This window comes from Pseudorasbora parva, chromosome 12, assembly GCF_024679245.1.
Source record: "Pseudorasbora parva isolate DD20220531a chromosome 12, ASM2467924v1, whole genome shotgun sequence".
Lineage (NCBI taxonomy): Eukaryota > Metazoa > Chordata > Actinopteri > Cypriniformes > Gobionidae > Pseudorasbora > Pseudorasbora parva.
This window is the reverse complement of record NC_090183.1, coordinates 19,445,570-19,468,701: the sequence shown is the minus strand read 5'-3', so window position 1 is coordinate 19,468,701 and position 23,132 is coordinate 19,445,570. Positions and strand designations below refer to the sequence as shown.

The window sequence follows — 23,132 nt, the reverse complement described above, 5'->3', positions numbered from 1 at the left end:
TTCGACCAATAGGTGTCACTGTTACGAAACTGATGTGGTTTAGTCAGATTGAGATGACAATGACACATGCAAAGTTTGGTGTCAATATGTCAAAGCATTGCAGAGATACAGCCTCAAGAGTAATTTTTGCATCATGGCTCAACTCTGTTGCAGTGGTATATGAAAACTGTTTTGTCTATCAATCCGAAATCCATAACTATTTGTCAGCATGGTCTGAAGACGATACGGATCAATTTTGGTGAAAATCGGACAAACGGTCTAGGATGAGTTTGAAAAAGTAGATTTTTAACAAATAACAAGATGGAGCACAGATATGTTTGCAAAATATGGCAAAATTGGTATCTATCTTCTCGGCATGAGCCAATGAATGTATTATGACCAGTCTCATTACAATAGGCTAATTTAATCAAAAGTTATTAGCATTTTTGTACATTTTATTACAACTTTTGAGCACAAGGTGGCGCTGCCCCGAAACTTTTTGAATATCTTCGGGACATAGAGCGGAAGACACATACCGAGTTTTGTAATGATACACTAGTGCATTCTTAAATTATAGCATTAGCATTTTAAACCGTAATACTGCATTGAAGTCAATGGGAATTTCATGTTTTGTTTTATTATAGCGCCACCAAGAGGCACAATCCCACCAATTTTTTTATGTGTCCTCGTAGTGAGCCCATACATATGTGTGTCAAGTTTGGTGAAAATATCTCATTTTGTTTTGGAGTTATAGACATTTATATGAAAAAACACGTAAAAAAGGACTGACACCTGACTTTGATTGGATTTTACTACCCCTTACTATCAATATTTTGAGATTTGGGCATTAGCGTATAGCTATCGACCTATGTTTCCGAACTTCTGAGGCTGGTTTCGTCTCGATCGGACTAGCGGTTTCGAAGATATCAGCAAATGTTTTTTAAGCACTAAATTACAACTCTGCGCAAACCATATGCCGAAACCTGGCAAGTCTGGTATCGTTGGAGTCGGCAAGGATTCAGGAGACCAAAAAACACACTCCCATCAAAATATGTCAACCACACCCAAAGTTATAAGCGTTTGAAAAAAAAAATTCTCCACTAGGTGGCGCTGTTTCGAAACTTCTCAGGCTACTTCAGGGCATCGTGGTGATGACCCATACCAAGTTTCATAACAATCTGTTCATGCGTTCATAAAATACAGCATTTTTGCACATAATTCAAAATGGCCGACATCCAAAATGGCCGACATGGTAAAATTGGATATCAGTCGACTCGGCATGACGCCCTGAATCTAATGAGACCAATTTTATGATTTTTGGATAAACGGTTCAGAAGTTATAAGCCAAAATAGGCATTTTTCGTATCTCCGGACAGGTAGGTGGCGCTGCGCCGAAACGCTGCATGTTGCTTCAAGTCATGCTTGTGATGACATGTACCAAGGTTGGTTTGAATACGATAAAGCGTTGCGGAGATATAGCCTTTAGTGTGTTTTTGCAACCTCCACGTAAAATTTGTTTGTGCGTTTATTGAAAACGATTGGACGAATCAACTTGAATTCCATAACTTTTTGTCAACATGCTCTGAAGATGATCTGTTTCAATTTTCGTGAAAATCGGAGCAACGGCCTAGGAGGAGTTCGAAAAAGTAGGTTTTTCAGAAAATTCAAAATGGCGGGAAAATTTGCATACCGGAAAATGACATCATAGGGTGAAATCGAATCGGCTTGAGCCAAGGAATCCGATGAAAAAAGAATTTTGTTTCTAGCCCTTAGGGGTCAAAAGTTATAAGCATAAATATGAGTGAAACTTTGGACAGGTGGTGGCGCTAGAGGGATTGAGTTAGAGGCACCAAATTTGCTATAGTGACAGCTCAGACTGGCCTCTATGAGTGTGCCAAATTTCACAACTTTTTACCATACGGTTCTATGGGCTGCCAGAGACTCCTATGGCGGAAAAAGAAGAAGAAGAAGCAGAATAATAATAGGAACACTAACAATTTCAATAGGTGCCTCCGCACCTTCGGTGCTTGGCCCCTAATAATGCGTTGACATAAAAAAAGGAAATTTATATTTGATACTTAAGTACTTTTGAAAACAAATACTTGTGTACTTAAGTAAAAATTAGTTTTTACAACTTTCACTTGTAACAGAGTAATATAGTACTATATAGTACCAATAGTACTAATACTTTTACTAATACACAAGTAATGAAGTTTTGTACTTCGTCCACCTCTGCTGGGGGAGGTTGCTGCTTGGTCTGCACCAAAAGCTGTAATGTGGAAGTACTTCTATAGCTATAGAGCATATGCAGTTTGAAAAATAATTTAAACTTTATTACTGATCTGCCCACGTTGTTGCTATATGATAAATTGAAATGAGCTGATAACATCACTGTTTTCTGCAGAATGACTACAGCGAGTCAATTTTTTTTGCAATATTTTCCTGTTTAGCACTGAAGCTGCTTTGAAACAATCGTCATATATATATATGTATGTATGTATGTGTGTATGTATATATATATGTGTATGTATATGTATGTGTGTGTGTGTATATATAAATAAATAAATATATAGACTAACTGTCTCTTCCTGTTCACAGGCAGATAATGAAGAGACAAAGGAGCACCTATATGAAAGCCTGCTGGCAGAGTGTAGAGACACCATCCAGGCTGTCAGAGAGGAGCTCAGGACTGATGTGGTGAGACATTACTGACACCTACACTTCTCTAAATGTGATATGAGCAATAATAACTTGGCTATATGCATTGCATTTTCATTGTCTCCTTGATCCATTAGTTGTCTGGCTATCACCAGACCAAGCTCAATTTAAGATTGAACATTGGTCTGGGGAGTCTGCTCTCTATTTTCTACTGTACAAAAGGTGTGATAAACGAGCATTATTGAAATGACACTATGCAATTGGATAGGCCTTTCACCAATCAAACTATAAGAGGCATGATCAATGGGCAATGACCCATTGCTTCTCTATCTGTTATCATGCTAATATTGTGTTGGTCCCCCTTTTGCTGCCAAAACTGCCCTGACCTTTTGAGGCATGGACTCCACTAGACACCTGAATGTGTGCTATGGTATCTGGCACCAAGACGTTAGCAGCAGATCCTTTAATACCACTTTTCCACCAAGGCAGTGCTGGTGCTGGAGCCAGAGCATAGTTTTAAATAGGTTCTTTGTCTTTCCACACCCAAAGCGCTAGCTCCGAACCAGGTAAAGTGGTTCTTAAGTAGCACCACATCAATGCTGGTCTAGAATTAAGAACCACTTGCATCAGCAACTCGGTGCATATAAAAAAAAGTATTAAAATTAAAAAATAAAATAATGTAACATGCCACTTGTACCTTGTGTGCTAAATCTTATATGCCAAATTGTATCCAAAGAATCTAATTTGATCTTTTTACTTTAAAAAAAAAAAAACCCACGCTGTTCTTCTTCCTCTTGCTGTGCTCTGTGAAATAAGCTAATGAGCACACGATAACTATGGCATAAGGTTTTTTAATGTGATTTTTATTTTTATATCAATAAATGTCTGTTTACATTTTAAATGCCTAGCAGGTGAAGTGATGACATAAAATGTTAAATATAACATGTTTTAACACCATATGAATAAAATCCCCATTAGATAGCGACATGGTAATTCAAACACTGTTCGTTAAAAGTGAGTTTTGAGCAGAGGTGTCAAAAGTACTCACATTCATTACTCAAGTGGAAGTATAGATACTAGGGTTTAAAAATACTTCTGTAGAAGTTGAAGTATCAACTCAAGCTTTTTACTTAAGTAAAAGTGTAAAAGTAATGGTTTTCAAAACTACTTAAAGTATAAAAGTAAAAGTAATGTAAGGGAAAAATGCCATTAAAGACAGGCCACACCACAGGGGCCTATAGTGCACCACCCCACCTCCTCAAGAAAAACACTTTTCTAAAGGCCATAATTACTATAATGTTATATTAAAATGTTAATGTTGAAAAATTTGGGATGCACTGGCTACCTGTTTCAGCCATATATATACCCATTGAAAATTAATGCATTTTAGTACAATAGACATATACCATATGTGTACTGCTGAGCATTAACATGTTTCCTGAAGCGGAAGATATGATGACTAGTTGCCTATAACAAGTAATGAATAACCTTTATTGGAATGTAAATGTAGGCTACATGTGTGATCAGTGTTGCCAGATTGGGTCGACGATTTAGAGCCCTACGGGCCCTGACTTTTTTTACACCCCTAACCTCATACCCACTGTCGGCCGCTGACTGCTTGGTTCTCACTTTAAAAAAAATTAACAAACAAACAAATTATCCAAACATTTTTCTAAATTAACTTTAATAAAGAAACTAAACGAAATATAACTACTTGGACATTACAAACAAAGCTGAACTATTTTAATGACTGCAGGAGTGTGTCATAAGAAGGATTGTGCAGGGCCTGTGCAGGGCTCAAAAGTCACAAAAACTGCCAAAATAATGTGATGATATTTTATTGAAGAAGCCACTTTAAGTGCAAACAGTGCCCAATATAAGAGATCGGAAAAAGGCATTTCACACACACCACACTAAAACACACATTAAAACACACCACACCCAAAATGCGTAATTCATTGATACTGTACAATGCGCTTAGCTTTACTCTGACAAAACGTACCCTTGTGAAGCTCATAGGACATGCACTTAGCCCAGTCAAAACTGAATCATCATTGATTCAAACCTCTTTCAGCAGCTGTTGGGGTTGCTAGTTGCAGATGTCCTGAGTGTGTATATTATGATGGACAGGAATCATGATTATATTTATAAAGAGTCTTCGAGTCACAGGTGTAATCCAAGTTTGAGAGTTGGTTCACTCTACCACTCCTTACTGTAGAAACGGCTTTTATATATATATATATATATATATATATATATATATATATATATATATATATATATATATATATATATATATATATATATATATATATATATATACTGTATGTATGCCACTTTAGCATAGCAATCACTTGAATCTACATCTACAACGAGTTATCGCGCTAAAAACCTGTCTGTCATGAATGAGCGCGTCTGCTGCTGAGCTGACTGACTGAAAGTGCGTGCTCGTCCGCTGGAACCCGCCCAATCTGGCAACACCATGTGTGATTTGTGCTTTGAGTCATGTGCAGGTTCGAAGGATCGTGTAGTAACCAATAGGGTGTTGGAATGGTATATGTTTACACTTCTCATCCAACCACAATCAAATTCACACTATCCGGATGACGCGATTTATCTGCATAGTTTTTTTTTTAAACAAGATGAAATGAAAGAGGAGTAACGAGGCTATTTTTAAAAAGTAAGGAGTAGAAAGTACAGATAATTGCGTGAAAATGTAAGGAGTAGAAGTAAAAAGTAGGCAGAAAAATAATTACTCCAGTAAAGTATAGATACCCAAAATTTCTACTTAAGTAAGGTAACGAAGTATTTGTACTTCGTTACTTGACACCTCTGGTAAATGGTTTACTGACCATGGTATTACTGTGCTCAATTGGCCAGCCAACTCTCCTGACCTGAACCCCATAGAGCACCTGTGGGATATTGTGAAGAGAAAGTTGAGAGACGCAAGACCCAACACTCTGGATGAGCTTTAGGCCGCTATCGAAGCATCCTGGGCCTCCATAACACCTCAGCAGTGCCACAGGCTGATTGCCTCCATGCCACGCCGCATTGAAGCAGCTATTTCTGCAAAAGGATTCCCGACCAAGTATTGAGTGCATAACTGAACATAATTATTAGAAGGTTGACTTTTTTTGTATTAAAAACACTTTTCTTTTATTGGTCGGATGAAATATGCTATTTTTTCGAGACAGGAATTTTGGGTTTTCACGAGCTGAATGCCAAAATCATCAGTATTAAAACAATAAAAGACTTGAAATATTTCAGTTGGTGTGCAATGAATAAAATATATGATAGTTTAATTTTTATCATTACATTATGGAAAATACTGAACTTTATCACAATATGCAATTTTTTTGAAAAGGACCTCTCTATGTGTGTGTGTGTGTGTGTGTGTAAAAGAGGTGGGCATAGATTAATTTTGAAATTAATCTACATTAAAATGTCTCATCTGAATCAACATATCTGAAGTCTTTTTTAGAAAACAAAAACTAAAAGCACATCCACCGAACCTTATTTGAATTTATTTGAACAAAATAGATTGTGAAATGGATATAGCTCCTGGTCCAAAGGGTGCATTAGAGTTACAGTTGACATCAAGCTTCATAACTTAAAACAATTAAATTACACTTTCACAGTGGTTTTGGCACTGTGAGCAGGTGCCAGGTCGTGCTGAAAAACGAAATTTTCATCTCCATAAAGCTTTTCAGCAGATGGAAGCAGGAAGTACTCAAATCTCCTGATCGCTAGCTGCATTGACCCTGCCCTTGATAAAACAGTGGACCAACACCAGCAGCTGACATGGCACCTCAGACCATCACTGACTGTGGGTACTTGACACTGGACTTCAGGCATTTTGGCATTTCCTTCTCCCCAGTCTTCCTCCAGACTCTGGCACCTTGATTTCCGAATGACATGCAAAATTTGCTTTCATCCGAAAAAAGTACTTTGGACCACTGAGCAACAGTCCAGTGCTGCTTCTCTGTAGCCCAAAAGTGGCTTGACTTGGGGAATGCGGCACCTGTAGCCCATTTCCTGCACACGCCTGTGCACTGTGGTTCTGGATGTTTCTACTCCAGACTCAGTCCACAGCTTCCGCAGGTCCCCCAAGGTCTGGAATTGGTCCTTCTCCACAATCTGCCTCAGGGTCCGGTCACTTCTCGTTGTGCAGCGTTTTTTGCCACACTTTATCCTTCCCACAGACTTCCCACTGAGGTGCCTTGTTATAGCACTCTGGGAACAGCCTATTCGTTCAGAAATTTCTTTCCGTGTTTTACCCTCTCGCTTGAAGGTGTCAATGATGGCCTTCTGGACAGCAGTCAGGTCGGCAGTCTTACCCATGATTCCGGTTTTGAAAACTGGATCGAATCTTCGACTCGTAATTCCTCAAATAAAGGCCAGGGCCTTTATTTACCTGAACTGCCGATGGGAACCGGCTTTTATTTGAAGCAGGCTTTAATTAGGGGCAGGCCTGTATTTCTAATTCCATCTGTTTGAAATATAATTGTTTTATGTAAACCGTTTTCAATTTAAAGTAACATTTTTTTTTTTTTTTTAAAGAAACATTTGCAAAAATATCACCATACAACAAAATAGTACGCATTTTTTGTAATTCCGCGCGCAGCTCCGCTTCTGAAGATGAAAGAGTTCTCGGCGAATCTAGCCGAGCATGACATTTCATAACACCGGCCCCCAGTTTGCACATACAAATTAGGTGCTTATATTTACTGAATGAGCCTACAAAAGCAGAAATAAGCCATTTTAAATAAAGATCCAGGTTTAAGCAAATAAATAAATCACAACATTAAAGTTTAGTGAAATTAGGAAATATTTAAGAGATCGTTAATTTAGTGCATATTTTGTTCTCATGTCTCAAGTAATATCAAGCCAAGGTTTACTGAGTTTTACACGATTCTTTTGTAGTGTGGTTTTTGGTGAAATGTACTAAAATAAATATCACCTGTGCACGTTAGCCCACTTCTCGACGCATTGGTTTATAGAACAATTACTCCGAATCGCCCTCTGTCATTTCAAAGAATAGCACAACGGCGAGCACGTCAAGTATAAATGCTTCGTCCGTTTGAGGAGGAGCGCGCGCAGTCAGCGGAGACTCACGCAGCGGAGACAGGCGAAAGTATAAATAAGGCTTGAGACGGGGCTGCGCGGAGCTGAGCTTCGAGGCTTGGGTGCGACACCCTTAAGACATAAAAGAGACGAGAGGCTAATATTAGGTGTGTCTTAATCAGCTCCCTAGTTCAGTAGTCAACACTGAACAGGACATACCGGTAAGTCAATGGGCTGACTCCCTGATCAGTGCCCTGACTACTTACGGAGCAGATTGAGGGGCACACATTGTGAAGATCGATATTTGTAGCCTGCTTGACACGGCATTTTCACAGACGTCGCATCTCTCATAGACTACAGTAGCCTATTTAAAATGGCACATGCATCTGTTATATTCTCAATTTAATTTACAAAGCAATCCCTGTAAAGTTTTTTAGGTTAACTATAGAAGAGACCAGGATTAGTGTGTCGCACTGGCATGACTTGCATCGGGGCGCGTGGCATCAGGATGGTTTCGCATTTAATTAACGGCATTTAGGAGATCATCCACTCATTTTCCCCCGGCCTTTATTTGAGACCGGCCTTTATTTGTTCGTGCTGACCACGCCCCCAGCCACTATCAGAGGCCCGGCGTTTAATTGACTACAGGCTTTTATTTGAGGAAATACGGTATATATATTAGGGCTGCCAAGCGATTAAAATATTTAATCGCGATTAATCGCATGATTGTCATGAGTTTACTCGCGATTAATCGCAATTTAATCACAGATTTTTATATGTTGTAAATGTATCTTAAATTTAGTTTGAATTAAGTTTTTAATACTCTAATCACCATGGGTATAGGGAAAAATATGCATGCTTTATGCAAATGTACATCTATTATTAGTGAAACAAATACTTGTTCAATAATAATCAATAAAATAGCATGTAGACTAGATATGTATTAGAGGTCATAGATGTTTATAAAAGAACTTGTTCATGTCTCTTAAGCCTAACCTTAAAAATTCATAATAAGCAGGGATTTCTCTTATTTTAAGAATATAAATAAAGGTAGTCTTACTGGCAGTTTAGTTCAGAACAGGGCACAGTTCGTATGAAAAACTGGTAATGTGAAAGCTGTCATGCGGACCTGTGAGCGCCCCAGTACCACACCATACTGGAGAGGAGGTCCATATTCCACGAGTAGGAATATAGTGCGGCCCCTTTAAGCGATGCGCGCTCTCTATTGAACTACCGGTATTTTGCATGTGAGCGCCGAACTATGCCGCTATTCTCACGTGAACAGTGTGAAGAACACTGACTCAGGAGCGCTCTTGTTGAGAAAAGTAACCTGTGGATTCGTTTTAGACAATTGTAATGCATTTAGTTCAATATAACCAGAGATCTAAACTGCCACCAAAATGGTCGCATATGCGACCTTTTGAAATGCCATTGCGACCCTAATTTCTATGGGGTCGCAAATGTATCACTGATTATTTTTGTACCTACCTTATGTTTTAGGCAATATACTATGATTTACTATGAGCATTTATTAATACAGAAATGTGTAGCTTATTTTAAGAATAAGTTTTATAACGTGCTCTGACTGCGCATTCAACACATCAAGTTGGCTTCAACCCCGTGACCCGCGACCCCTGCCCCCTCCCGAAATGTCAGACCGAATTGCCCGACCTAAAAAGGCCAGACCGAATTGCCCGACCTAAAAATTCTGTGGGCGGGGCTAAGTTCGGCTGGCATCCAGGCTAAATAACTGCACTTTTGGATTAGAATATTAATGTTAATCATTTTCTTTCACTATTAATGTTTGCTGCTGCATCCTTTACGTCTATGGCTTATCTCGATTTCTCCAACTACGGACTATGGATCAAACAGAAAATGCGCGCTGCGTTAACGCGCGTTTACTCTGACAGCCCTTTTTTTTATATATATATATATATATATATATATATATATATATATATATATATAAGGGGTTGAACGACTTCCATTTTTTTTAAAGTTGACATTTATGTGATAAGTCGACATCGACTAGTCGCTGATGACGTCATTAATGAACAAATAAGCCTGAACCTCGAGCTGAGATGCGAACACTGGTCTTCTTGTGCACAGGACAGCTATGGCATATGACACAGCACTGCTCATAAGGTTATTGCTCCTATATAACAGCTTTTGTATCAGTTCTTTTGTCTTATGGTCGTTATATTTCTCACAGATTTAGCACAATAAAGATTACAATAAATACAATACATTTCTGCACTACTGAATGGTTTTGTGTGAGGTGCGCACGATCTCCGCGTGATCAGGCAATGTATGTGCGTTGCATTGCAGCACGCGTTAGTTTAGCGCGATGATTAACTTGCGTGTAGGCTACAATAAGCTTGCATACTCCCGATCAATTTTGAGCATCCAGATGGTAATCAAACAAATGTCTTGTGGAGAGCTCTCAGAGTATGCATTTATTTGTAATTTTTAACTGTTCAAAACAGAGCCTGCCAGTCAGGAAATTCCTTATCCTGTTGCACCCTCTATTGGCCAGCGACTAGTCGACGTCAAGCTTAAAGCGCCATGACAGGGGGTTAAGGTCGACTAGTCGGTGCAACCCCTAATATATGTATAAAACTCCCTCTGCACGGCATGCACGCAATAGGATAGTGCTACAACCAACCAGAGCAACGAAGATGAAGCAGAGCTCATTGACAGATAAAACTTTCGCCTTATCCGGTCGGCAAAACTCAGAAAACATCTTCCCTTTTTATGTGATATTTCCCCCCATCTAGCGGTAAAAAGGTATATGACCATCCAGGGTATAATAGTTTCTGTTCCTCTCAATTCTGATTTCGTTTTAACTCCTATGGTGGACGATTTAGTCCAAGATTAACATGGCAATCCCCCTCTTCACATTCGACACGGTGCCATCGAGTGTTAAAACGCGAAAGGCGAAGCTTGAATTTTGGCTAATGTACTTTCAAGATGGAGGGGCAACATGGCGACCGGCATTCGAGCCCCCCACCCGTATGTATTTTCAGTGGCATATTATAAACTTACGAGAATACTTTATTAATTGAAAGAAGTAAATATAAATTAATGAGCACATATATTTTTGAAAGAACCAAGGGTTTTTTAGCTAAGAATAAACTAAAAAAAGTAACACAGTTTAGCTTTAAAGGGGTACTTCAGCGCTGGGAAGATTAATCTGTATTTAAACTGGGTCATCAATGTAGTAGAAATCTGAAATTATTTTTGAATTTGGTGCTTTCTAGACTGAGAAAAGACAGAAAATGTATTTGTGTCTCATGGGGATGAAAGACTACAATTCCCAGAATGCTTCGCTGCCCTGTGAGGCCATTCCCAAAGCCAATTACTGGATTACTGTGACTGAGTTGAAGACACTACAATTAAAAACTGAACGTGTCTGTTCAATATAATGAGTGAGTATCATAGCACTGAGCACTAACTGCAGGAGTCAGATAAATGAGCTGATGAGCTGAATGAGCTCATGATGAGAGCTGAGGTAATCGCAACTACACTTGTGGCATACATTCACAATGCGAGTTCAGTCTGGTGCGTTTCAGTTCATGCCTTTGCAAGCTTAACTTTCATAGAAATTAATTTGAGAAGTTAAGACTTGCATTGCTCACCATAGCTCCGTTTAAATGAGTGCCTGTAGCTGCGAGGTGAGCTTTGAGTGTAATCTCCCATCCCCCATGCGCGGGTTTAAAACATGCGGAAATGGCTGCCTCTGGTGGCTGTAGTCTTTAGCCTTTGGCCAAACATTTCTCCTATAATGCAAATATCGTCAATTTGCACAATAGGCGGAATTTTTTGAAAGCACAATCATTTGAATATACTCCAGGGTTTCTACTGATACAAAGCCATATGCTAATCGCTCAAGTAACCCTTTAAGAATGACTTCAGTGCCGTTCTTTTCTCAGAGAAAAGCTTAACCTCAAGTCTTCCAGAGTCGCGGTCAAAGCTGATTCGAAAGACCGCCGTTCGCCAGTTTCTGTGTTTACAAGAAGCACGCAAGCGCAACTTGGCCGTCATTATGTTAAGTCCCGCCCAACGACTCTATAAACGATGTGATAGGCCCGACCAGAGTTGGGCGTATACAGCTCAGAAGTGTATTGATAGTTGCTAGACGACACTCGCAGCAAATTAGATTTGCTGCCGCTAGGGTACGTCTAGATTTCTAGGCTAGTAAACTCAAGTGTTGGCTTTCTAAAAATATATTGGTTGTGTCTATTCAGAATGACTTATGAGCAGCAGTCTTTTAATTTTGGGTATGTCAAAATGTCCCTCTTGCTAAAGGGTAACAGGAAAGGGGTTAATGTCTATTTTGATAATATTAACATCACAATAGACAGAATGTCTCTTACATTGCAGTGTTCCAATATGTTGACACACTTTTTTTCCACCTGATTACATAAACTTAAGATGGTTTAGATTTGTGTTTGTTTGATCGAAACCCACATCAATGTTATTTAGATTTTTATGAGAAGTTAAACTATTTTCTGTCTGTTAAGGTGGGCATACACTGTGTGAATTCGGACACTCGGGAGGTTGTGAGATATTGTACACACTACGAGGCTGTTAACTTGATAATCGCATCAAATCAGCTGGTACATGGCACGACTTTATTGCACAGTGAACCGGTGGCAATCACACAAGCTTTCACACTAAAAATAGAGACTGGAGCGTTCAGTGTTGCTGCTATCTTCAGAGATTATTTGAGAGCAAATAATTTGTTGAAAAGCAGAGAACAGCAGCCATTTCTTTCAACAGAAACAACCAGGGAGAGAGTGCGTGCGTATCCACACTGTATGGTTGCATATACTGAGCTATAGTCTAATAATACTCATAGATCGAGCCTATGTGATGTGGTTATGCATGATTTGGCAATAAGGGACAGCCATACATTGGTCTAGGTAATTAATGAAAATGCATGCATATAAAACCTAATCCTAAAAAACATAAAGGGTTGTATGTGTTTTTTGTATCAACAGAAGCACAGAGAAAGAGCAACAGAAGGTGCTGAGAGTGGCAAGGTGTCTAATTTGCAATACCTGCATAGGTTAGTATGACCGCTAATGAAAAACAAATACATACTATGCTGTGATGCCTGACAGTCATGCATGTGCATTTATACATCTCTTCATGTAGCTACCTGACATATATCAAGCTGTGGACTGTGGTGAAGAGGAATGAGAGCATGGCTCATGCGCTGCAAGCTAAACTGAAGGAGCCACAGACTGATGAGAACAAGAGAGGACCACGACCACAGGACCTGATACGTCTCTATGACATTATTCTGCAGGTTGAGATCACACATTCTTCATACAATGTATTAATTTGGAAACACTTTATTATACAGAGTAACTTGTTACATCTACTTACTATAATAATAATAATAATTATTATTATTATTATTATTATTATTATTATTATAACAGTATGTTATACATAATTGCTTGCAACTACTTCAAAAGTACATGTTAATATTACTCGGCAGATAATTGCATAATAAAGTGTAACCAACATTTTATTTTCATTTTTTACTGAATCTAGCAATCACGGACAATCCATCTCCCAGTACAACAATACCCCAGAATGACAACATGAAAGAATTTTGCTTGAAATTTTAGCAAATGTATTAAAAAGAAAAATGGAAAAAATCACATGTACATAAGTATTCACAGCGTTTGCCATGATACTCAAAATTGAGCTCAGGTGTTTTCTGTTTCCACTGATCATCCTTGATGTTTCTACAACTTGATTGGAGTCCACCTGTGGTAAATTCTGTTGTTTGGACATATGCTCTAAATATGGTCCCACAGTTAACAGTGCATGTCAGAGCACAAACCATGCGATGAATTGTCTGTAGACCCCTGAGGCAGGATTTTATCTGTAAGAGGCACAGATATGGTACAGAAAAATTTCTGCAGCATTGAAGGTCTCAATGAGCACAGTGGCCTCCTCCAACCTAGAGCTTAGTCAGGGAGGTGACCAAGAACCCACCCTTGTCACTGACAGCTCCAGCGTTTCTCTGTGGAGAGATGAGAACCTTCCACACACACACTTGATCAGATCACTGTAATTTAGGGGTGTGACAAGGTCTCCTGCCACGAGATCTCATGAGACTAAACTGTGACGAGAGTTCTTGTTGAGGTGAAAAGCTGTCTCTCGTCATATTGTCATGACTGAGTGTGAGGGTGAAGTTAGGATAGAATATGCCAATGCTAAGTTTATATTACGCCTCCACTCTAGTTTAGCTTTTTATAGAATTAAAATCAGTGTAATTCAGATAGATTACAGTCACTTCAATTCCATCAGCTCATCTAGAACAAGCTGTTCGATTCGACCATAGTGTGTCTTGTACAAAATGTCTTGTATTTTCAATTACGCGTTCAGCACCACCAATCTCTATTTACAAAGTATGCACAATCGCGAAAGTGAAAGTAAACTGCATGCATTCAAATGCAATTTTAATACCGTTGTTTGAAAGCAACTCCCTTAGGCGTGCACATTTTTCCCAATATGAAGGATATCTAGTTGTAACCATCCCATAGCTCTATCATGCTTGAAGGAAAATGTGGTCTATTTGCACATTGAATATTGAGTACTTAGATATTAAGTGCAAACAATTAACCACAATCAATGATCAATTTGTGGGAAGGAGTTCAGTTAGGAGGTCAAAAGAAGCTTGTGCAGTTTAGAATAGACAATCATTCAGGAAAGTAGTTCAGTTCGGCAGTTGAGTTTTTGGCAAAACATTTACAGTGCTTGAGGATTGTTGTCTTTTACTGCATATTCATACTCCGAAAGTAGAACTGAAATTACAATTATTGAGTTAAAACATTTCAAATGCACCTGCATTTTTCTAGTCATGCATTTCATCATTGAGGATTTCTTAAAAATACTGTGTAAAAATATTGTCTTCTCACTTTTGTGAACCCAATCTCATGTCTCGAGAAAAAATGGTCTTTGGTAGCCTGTTTATTCATTAAATAAAAATATATACTGTCAAGACAGATCATAAAATATAGTGCTTGGAACTATTTTAGAACTATTACTGTATGGTGAAGAGCCCTTTGGCTCGAAACTTCACCTGTGGTGAGAACATAACAGAAATATTGTTCTATTTTTGGAGCTGTGGTGTGCCACTTTTCCTTCCCTTTTTACAATATATTGTGACAACTTTAAGCTCTTACATTTTAGAATTAATAATCTTGAACAGAAATTGTGCTTGTAACAAAGTATCCAGATAAGTAGCTAGCATGAAGCATCACACAGTTGAACATTTTGCCTGTTATGCCCTTTTCATTTAATTTTCTTATCTTTTTATACTATTTCTTTCATGTCCAGAGTCTTGCTGAGCTGTCATCACTGCAGGGTCTAGAGGAAGATCACACCTTCCAGAAAGAAGTGGCTCTCAAGACTCTGGTCTACAAGGCTTACAGGTGAGTTTATTGCCTCCTCCATTGATTTAAATCTACAAGACTGCTTATATGTATGGTCCTGTTTCCACCTGTTATGATGCATTTTTGGTGGTCCGATCACGAGGTACGATCTAATTTCAGCGCTTCACTTTTTTCAATTTTCTTTATCTTACAGCCTTATTCTAAAATGGATCAAATTATTATTTTTTCCTTAATTCTAGAAACAATACCTTAAATTGACAACATGAAACCAAACTTATTAAAAATAAACAAAAAAAATCATGTGCATAAGTATTCACAGCTTTTGCTCAATACTTTGAAGCACCTTTGGCACCAATTACAGCCTCAAGTCTTGTTGCCTATACTGCTACAAGCTTGGCACACTTATTTTTGGGCAGTTTCTCCCGTTCTTCTTTGCAGGACCTCTCAAGCTCCGTCAGGTTGGATGGGAAGCGTCGTTCACAGCCATTTTCAGATCTCTCCAAAGATGTTCAATCGGGTTAAGCTCTGGGCTCTTGCTGGGCCTCTCAAGTACATTTAAAAACTTGTCCCATAGACACTCCTTTTTTATCTTGGCTGTGTGCTTAGGGTCATTGTCCTGTTGACAAGAGGAACCTTTGCCTCAGTCTGAGGATCAGAGCGCTCTGGAACAGGTTTTTATCAAGGATGTCTCTGTACATTGCTGCATTCATCTTTCCCTCAACCCTGACTAGTTTCCCAGTTCCTGTCGCTGAAAAACATCCCCACAGCATAATGCTGCCACCCCCATACTTAACTGTTGAAATGGTATTGTCCTGGTTTCCTCCAGACATGACGCTTGCCTTTGAAGCCAAAGAGTTTCATCATTGTTTCTCAGGTTCTTAGAGTCCTACAGGTGCCTTTTGGCAAACTCTAAAGCTTCCGTCTGGCCACTTTACCATACAAGGCTGATTGGTAAAGTGCTACAGAGATGGCTGTTTTACTGGAAGGTTCTCCTCTCCACAAAGAAATGCTGGAGCTCTTTCTGCGTGACAATTGGGTTTTTGGTTACCTCCCTGACTAAAGTCCTTCTCCACCGATCTCGCAGTTTGTCCAGCCGGCCAGCTTTAGGAAGAGTCCTGGTGTTTCCAAACTTTTTATTTATGGCTGATAAAAGCCACTGTGCTCACTGGGACCTTCAATGCGGCATAAATGTTTCTGTACCCTTTCCCAGATCTGTGCCTCAATACAATCCTGTCTAGGAGGTCTACAGACAATTAATTCCTTGAACTACATGGCTTGATTTGTGCTCTGACATGCACTGTTAATGGTGGGACCTTATATAGACAGCCTTTCCAAATCATGTCCAACCAACTGAATTTACCACAGGTGGACTCCAATCAAGTTGTAGAAACATCTCAAGGATGATTAGTTGAAACAGAAGCACCTGAGCTCAATTTTGAGTGTCATGGCAAAGGCTGTGAATACTAATGTGCAGGTTTTTTTGTTTATTTACAATTGCAAAGATTTCAAACAAACTTTTCACGTTGCCATTATGGGCTATTGTTTTTTAGAATTTTGAGAAAAATTATGAATTTAATCCATTTTGGAATAAGGCTGGAACTAGGGATGAAACTATGGAAATTCCACGTCACCGTTATAGTGACCCAAATTATCAGGGTTATCAATATTATCATGGTTTTGTTCAAATGAGATAGGGTTCAAAAAGAACCAATGCACACACTAAAAACAACAAATAAAGCAGCTCTATGCACTTTTTTTTTTGAAGCAAGATTCTATTCTGTGGGATTTCCTTCCTTATATTGTCCGTCGTCGATAGCACCACATAATGCATAAAAAATTTGTTGTAAATATAATCTCTAATATTATCTCTATAAATGTTAAAGCAATGATATCAGTGTCCTATAGCAGCTATGGCGCATTTAAATCTAGCATATTTTGTGTACAAGCCCAAACAGTATCCCAGTAAAATAAATCCATTTTTCATATGATTTGACAGTTTATTTAATTGAATATCAAAAATCCAAAAGGTGTGCATTATACCCGACAACTAGATGAACACTTTATAGTCAGTTTTATACAAACGTGCATACCAATATGTAACTTTAGAGACATCCATAAAATTTGCGAATCTCGCACGTCAAGCCAACTTATGCCAGTCATAACAGATGAGCTATTCTGAGGTGTTTGTTTTAAACTATTTTCGATGCTGAAATAGGCTAGAACAAAAACATTCAACGGTATGCTGAATGAATGTCCTGCGTAGGCTACAGCGCACATTCATCTCTGCTTCGAGTGCAGATTTCAGTGAGTGAGAGCGTGCTCTGAACAAAACTCTGGTTAATCTGAACTAATCTGATTTAGACATTGCATTAATAAACTCAATAGAAACACATGTGATGGGTTATAATGCGAAACGCGATTATAACAGATGGCTTTTGTGAAGCCTATAAGTAACTGTTAGGTGACTAGCAACATTGACTAGTGTGAAACACCAAACAAACGGTGGGTGTTAATGTCAAGCCCTGATTATTATTCCTTAATTATTACACGGCTCTGTAAAATACTTGATTCTAATGGGTCAATCGCGCATTCCAGCGGTATGATATTTCCAGATAACCGCTCATAAGGGTTCTACGAGTTATCTTGACCGGTACTACTTCTATGCTTAACGCTGGAGCCATCTTGTGGCTTAAACTGCCGTGGGTTACAATGGAAGACTTTCAAGGCAGGTTTCCTTTATAACGTTTTTAATATAGATATTTTTCTTACACAAACGCATCGATACGAATCAGAAGGCTCTATTAACCCATCGGATTCTAACCCGGTGAACTAACCCTTTCAGCATTCATTTTCAACATTTAGCAAGGGCATATGGCAAATCTTCAGCAATAGATAAAGGCTTAAAACAGGTTGGAACTGTTTTTCTTCGTGGAAGCTTTGCGTAAGAGCTAATAAAATATTTAATCTCAAGACAATATTTTGTGTCTAATAATTGTTTATTTGAGACTAGTAGCTGTGTAACAAGCGGGATAATGTACACCCAGCCGGTTATCGCAGAATAAACCCCTTCAGAGTGATACAAGATCACTCTGTCGGGGTTTATTCTGCGATAACCGGCTGAGTGTACATTATCCCTTACCTGTCACCCTAGTCGTGTCTGAATTTGTTTATCTTTGGCTCAAGCTTCACGTTATTATATCACAGACGGAGGTTTAGTATTGAGGTCAAAGTCCACTTGCCTTGCGTTCGCAAGCCTTCGCTGATTTGAAGTGTTTCCACCATTACAGCTACTTTCTTCTGGCGTGTTCTGCTGCAGACAGGGTGACCAGAGCAGCTTCGATTCATTTTCCCTCTGGACTTTTGTAAAAGCCAAAATATGGCCACACCTCAGATTTGGTCCTTTTAGAAGGCTGGAAAATCTCCCGGTGCTGTCACTGCCTTCTGTCATCTTTTCTCATTCAGAATACAGCGTTGCGTCACGTGCTGCGTGGCGCCTGCACCAGACTGGATAGGATTTACCGCAAGTTTTCAAAATTGTGACAATCACTGACGGTTTTAATGATAATTAAATTTTAAATGATATTACTAACGTAATACAGTCAGTACATTTTATTGTGAAACCGCCGGTAATCGTTTCATCCCTAGCTGTAACATAAAATGTGGAAAGTGAAAAGCTGTGGATACTTTCCCGATGCACTGTACAATATAATGCCAAAGGTATTGGATAGCTCTCCAAATTATTGAATTCAAGTGTTCCAATCACTTCTCAGGCCACAAGTGTATAAGTGTATACAATCAAGGGTAACACTTTACGGTAAAGTTTTCTGTAACAGGCATTTTAGTCAAAAGACTGACTAAAACTAGATCAAAATTATCACTGCTGTACACCAGTGCACAAAAAGCAAGGTCCATAGAGACATGGATGAATGAGCTTGGTGTGGAGGAACTTAACTAGGGTTGTGCCGATGGACGATATCATCGTCTATCATGATGGCTGTGCGACATCACGATGGAGAAACACCATAGTGATGCCACGCCCCCACCCCGCTGCGAGTTTTGCGAGTCAAAACACCAGAGTATGTGAGCGGAGTGGAGCGGCGGCAATTTCCCCTCCACGCTCTTTCTAAGCATTCAAGAATCCCTCCGCTCCGGGTTCACCATCTCCCTCTCCTCGCCTCGCTCACTGATATCAGAAACACCGCTCCGTCTTCGCTCCGAGGAAATTTGCGGCTAATAACTGCTAAAGTATTTTAGTAAGCTCTGAAATATCACTCTAAAGTTCGGTTTATAACCTGCATTAACTGAAAAAAATTATAAAAAATAAATAATAGGAGATTAAGAGCCTAGTTTCAACGTGGTTTATTGGAACATTTGTGTGCATTTTCCCCCCACTATGCCAAACTGGCTTTATCAAAAGTTAAATATCATTGATGCTTTTTGTAATGCGAATTTGTTTGTATGTTTGGAAAGATGAACGTTTTCATCAGTTATTTTATCTACGGATCAATACAGATGTCTGCTCATGAAAAATCATATAATAGAATAGAATAGAATAACTGTATAGGCTACCTACTGGCTACTGATAACTGTATGCAGGTAAGCACTACAAGATGTTTTTGAATGCATTAGAGAGAACGATTAGTTCGTGTGTGAATAAGTGCTACGTATCTGTTTAAAATGTGCTTTCACCCGAACATATTCAGTATGAGGTAAAAAAAAAAAAAAATCCCTTAAACTTTAACATCCCGCTCATGCCCATCGCTGTGATCATCTGTATCCAGCTTGTTGTTTACCGTGAGTTCTGAACACTGCACTATGCTTATTTAAATCTTTTCGTTTCTACACATATTAGGCTACATTTTTCTCATGTCTGTGCGGCAAGCCTGCTGAGTTTCAGTTTATTTGAGATGTGCTCCAGTTCATGATCACTGAAAGCGATCGCTTCCGCGACCTCATAGTCTAGGCTACTTATTTGCTTCTTATTAATTAAATACATACAATTGGCCGAAGAAACCTTTATTAAAATTAAGATACAATTTGAACAAAACGAAAGAGAGGCTTTTTACAAAACAAAATTTAATATTAAACTAAATATAACCACCAAAATCATTTCTGACCCACTCGCATCTTTGCACTTATAGCCTATCTTAATCAGATGAAATTAAAAAATATTAGGCTATAATATTTAAACATTGTTTAATGGCTACAACAAGTATAGTAAGCTACAGATTTGTCATGTCTGAGCTGGATTTGAACGAACATAATTTTACCGGCGGGTTCATGAGCACGCGCCTGCGGATTATTACGCAAAGGGTGGGCCAACTCCATATTAAACTCTACAGATTAAGAATGGGATGTCATTAAAGTTCATGTGCATGTAAAGGCTGATGTCCCAAAACTTTTGGCAATATATTGTACATGTTCTATGTATGTACGTTTTATTTTATTTTTTTGAGTAGTTTTTAAATGCTTGTTTCTTTGCACTCTGGACAGGTGTTTCTATATAGCTCAGTCCTATGTTCTGGTGAAGAAATGGAGTGAAGCTCTTGTTCTGTATGAAAGGGTTCTAAAATATACCAGAGAGGTCCAGTCCAAAGCCAAGAACCGCAATAACTGCTTTAAGGTACCACACACACCACACATTACTTTCCTCACAAATTGTGATGTTATCAGATTCGATACAGCAGTGGTCCTTTATAATTGTGGCTTGTCATTATGATTCTTTTTTTATGTGAATTAAACTTTAGTAAATGTTCAGAAGTGTATCAAACTGATTTTCTGAATTTCTTTGACTGGCAGCAGCACTAAAGCTTGTCTTATTATACTCCAAATGAGGTGCAGTACTCATGGTTCCTGTAGCCTTGATTTGTAGACTATTCATTTCAGAAGGTTTAAAGGTGCCCTAGAATGAGTTGAAACTGTTAAATTGTTCTCTGATATCTACATAGAGGGTGTGTGGCTTATTTAAGGGTTTTTAAATAGATATATTGTATTGTCTAGATACAGTTTTACAGGTCCATTTACAACCCTATAAATTGTCCCCAGGTTGTAATGCTCTGTTTTTGCCTTATTTGGAAGAGTCCTGAAAAATAATGTTGAGCTCTGCTCTGATTGACTTATTTCAGCAGCTCAAAGCACACAGCAGTTCGGTTGTTCAGCAGCTAACAACTTTGCGACAGCGATTGCTAAAATTCTACCTACTTGTTTATTGGTGTGCGAGAGAGCTTGCGTGCATATGGTTGCCAGATTGCACATAAAATGTTTAGGTAAAACACCGGATAGTATGTTCTTTTCACAGAAAAGCTCTGATTGGGGGATTTTAATTACTGGCAACCGCAAGCACGAATGCTCTTCTTTCCCTCTGACAAAACCAAGTTTTAATTTTTTTTAACTGCATTTTAGACTCTTCTTTTTTTGTCAATGATATTTCATGTTTATATAACGTCAGTCACAATGTAGGCTACGCAGTGTCTGTGATGTACTCTGAAATACAAGCATGCAAAAACATACTTCAGTTCTCAAAAATATAAATATATATTTTTCCAAATGAATAGCCTTGTCAAATGACATCGTTTTAACGACATTTTTATGACATCACCTTTTTATGGTGGAAAAGGTGATGTTTGCTAGGTGATGTTTGCTAGAAGCTAAAGATGTTTGTAAGAAATGTATCTACGGTTGTATTTTGTAATACAAAATAATATTAACCTGTCATTAGACACACTATTTAGTTGTGTGTGGTACTTGGAGTTTCCTATTGTAACTGTACTAGCATCTTGTGTTGTCTCTCTAAGAAACTTTCAATTTAATCAGAAATTGTTTAAACAGTCAATAAGTGGATAAATCACTACTTACTGCTTGCAGGAATACATAATAATTAAATAAATAAATAATTATTTAACGCAAACTATAGTGGGACAACAATGTAAATAAGAGAAGAGCAGGAAAACCTACTCAGAGGCTCTGGAAACTGTAGACAGCAAGCAGCCGCATGCGTTAGCACAAAAGCAAGACACTAATCAACAGCAGTCACACCAGGATAACACGCTGATCAGTCTGGAACGAATTTTGGAGGACATTTAAAACTTTTGCAAAGAGAACAGTCACCAGCTCGATGAAATCAGGACTGAATTAAACAAGACAAATCAGAGAATCGGTCACGCAGAAGGTCGCATTGAAGAAATTGACACACAAATGCAAAACGTGGAAGAGACCATGCGAAAAATGAGAAATGCAGGCGCAGCTGAAAAACAAACAGATTGATCAGGAAGGCAGGTCAAGAAGAGATAATATAAGGATATACAATCTCTCAGAGGACACTGAGAGAAATTCCATGACTGGCTACATTGAACAACAACTGCGAGACACTTTGGATTTTCCTCCGGATACAGAACTGTATGTAGAAAGAGGACACCGGGCACTTGTACCCAAACGTGGGGTGACCGCGAGACCCAGGTCGATTATAGTGAAGTTCCTCGGGTACAAAATGAAAGTAGTAGTGATCCGGAAGGCCTGGGCGAAAAAGGATTTTCTTGTCGGCCAACAAAAAATCCACTTCGACCATAATTATTCTCCTGCGGTTCTTTAGAAAAGGAAGGAATATTCAGAGGGAAAAAAGTGCTAAAAGAGATTCGATTTCAAACCCCTTATCCGGCAAGACTATGTGTGTTCTATGAGGATGGGACCCACATCTACCACATAGCTGAAGAGGCCTATCTGGATATGGTGAAAAGAGGGTTCCGTGTGGAAAAAACATTGCCGATTTAATCACTAATGGAACAACTCAAACGCACATCTTGGGAGACTGTATCACAACAGAAGACGAGGTAAAAAGACTCTGAGATCGACAGACATCAGGGAACGTCTACAGGCATATAGAAGATAATTGAGACTGCATTTGACCTTTTACTTTAAAAAAGAAAAAAAAGAAAAGAGAATGCAGTGGTTTATCTACCTGTTTGGACAGTAAACCATTAGATTTAACTTCTCTTTTGATATTACTGAATGACAGCA

General features: G+C 38.7%; 1 protein-coding gene across 1 annotated transcript in view; it reads left to right on the top strand.

Annotated features, from left to right (window-relative positions):
- Positions 1 to 23,132, top strand: part of srp68 (signal recognition particle 68) — a 96,151-nt gene that overhangs the window by 67,280 nt on the left and 5,739 nt on the right. The window contains exons 9-13 of the mRNA XM_067459428.1: positions 2,578 to 2,676; positions 12,705 to 12,772; positions 12,862 to 13,015; positions 15,064 to 15,158; positions 20,613 to 20,742. Of these exons, the coding sequence (XP_067315529.1) occupies positions 2,578 to 2,676; positions 12,705 to 12,772; positions 12,862 to 13,015; positions 15,064 to 15,158; positions 20,613 to 20,742 (546 nt within the window). The remainder of the gene's footprint in view (positions 1 to 2,577; positions 2,677 to 12,704; positions 12,773 to 12,861; positions 13,016 to 15,063; positions 15,159 to 20,612; positions 20,743 to 23,132) is intronic.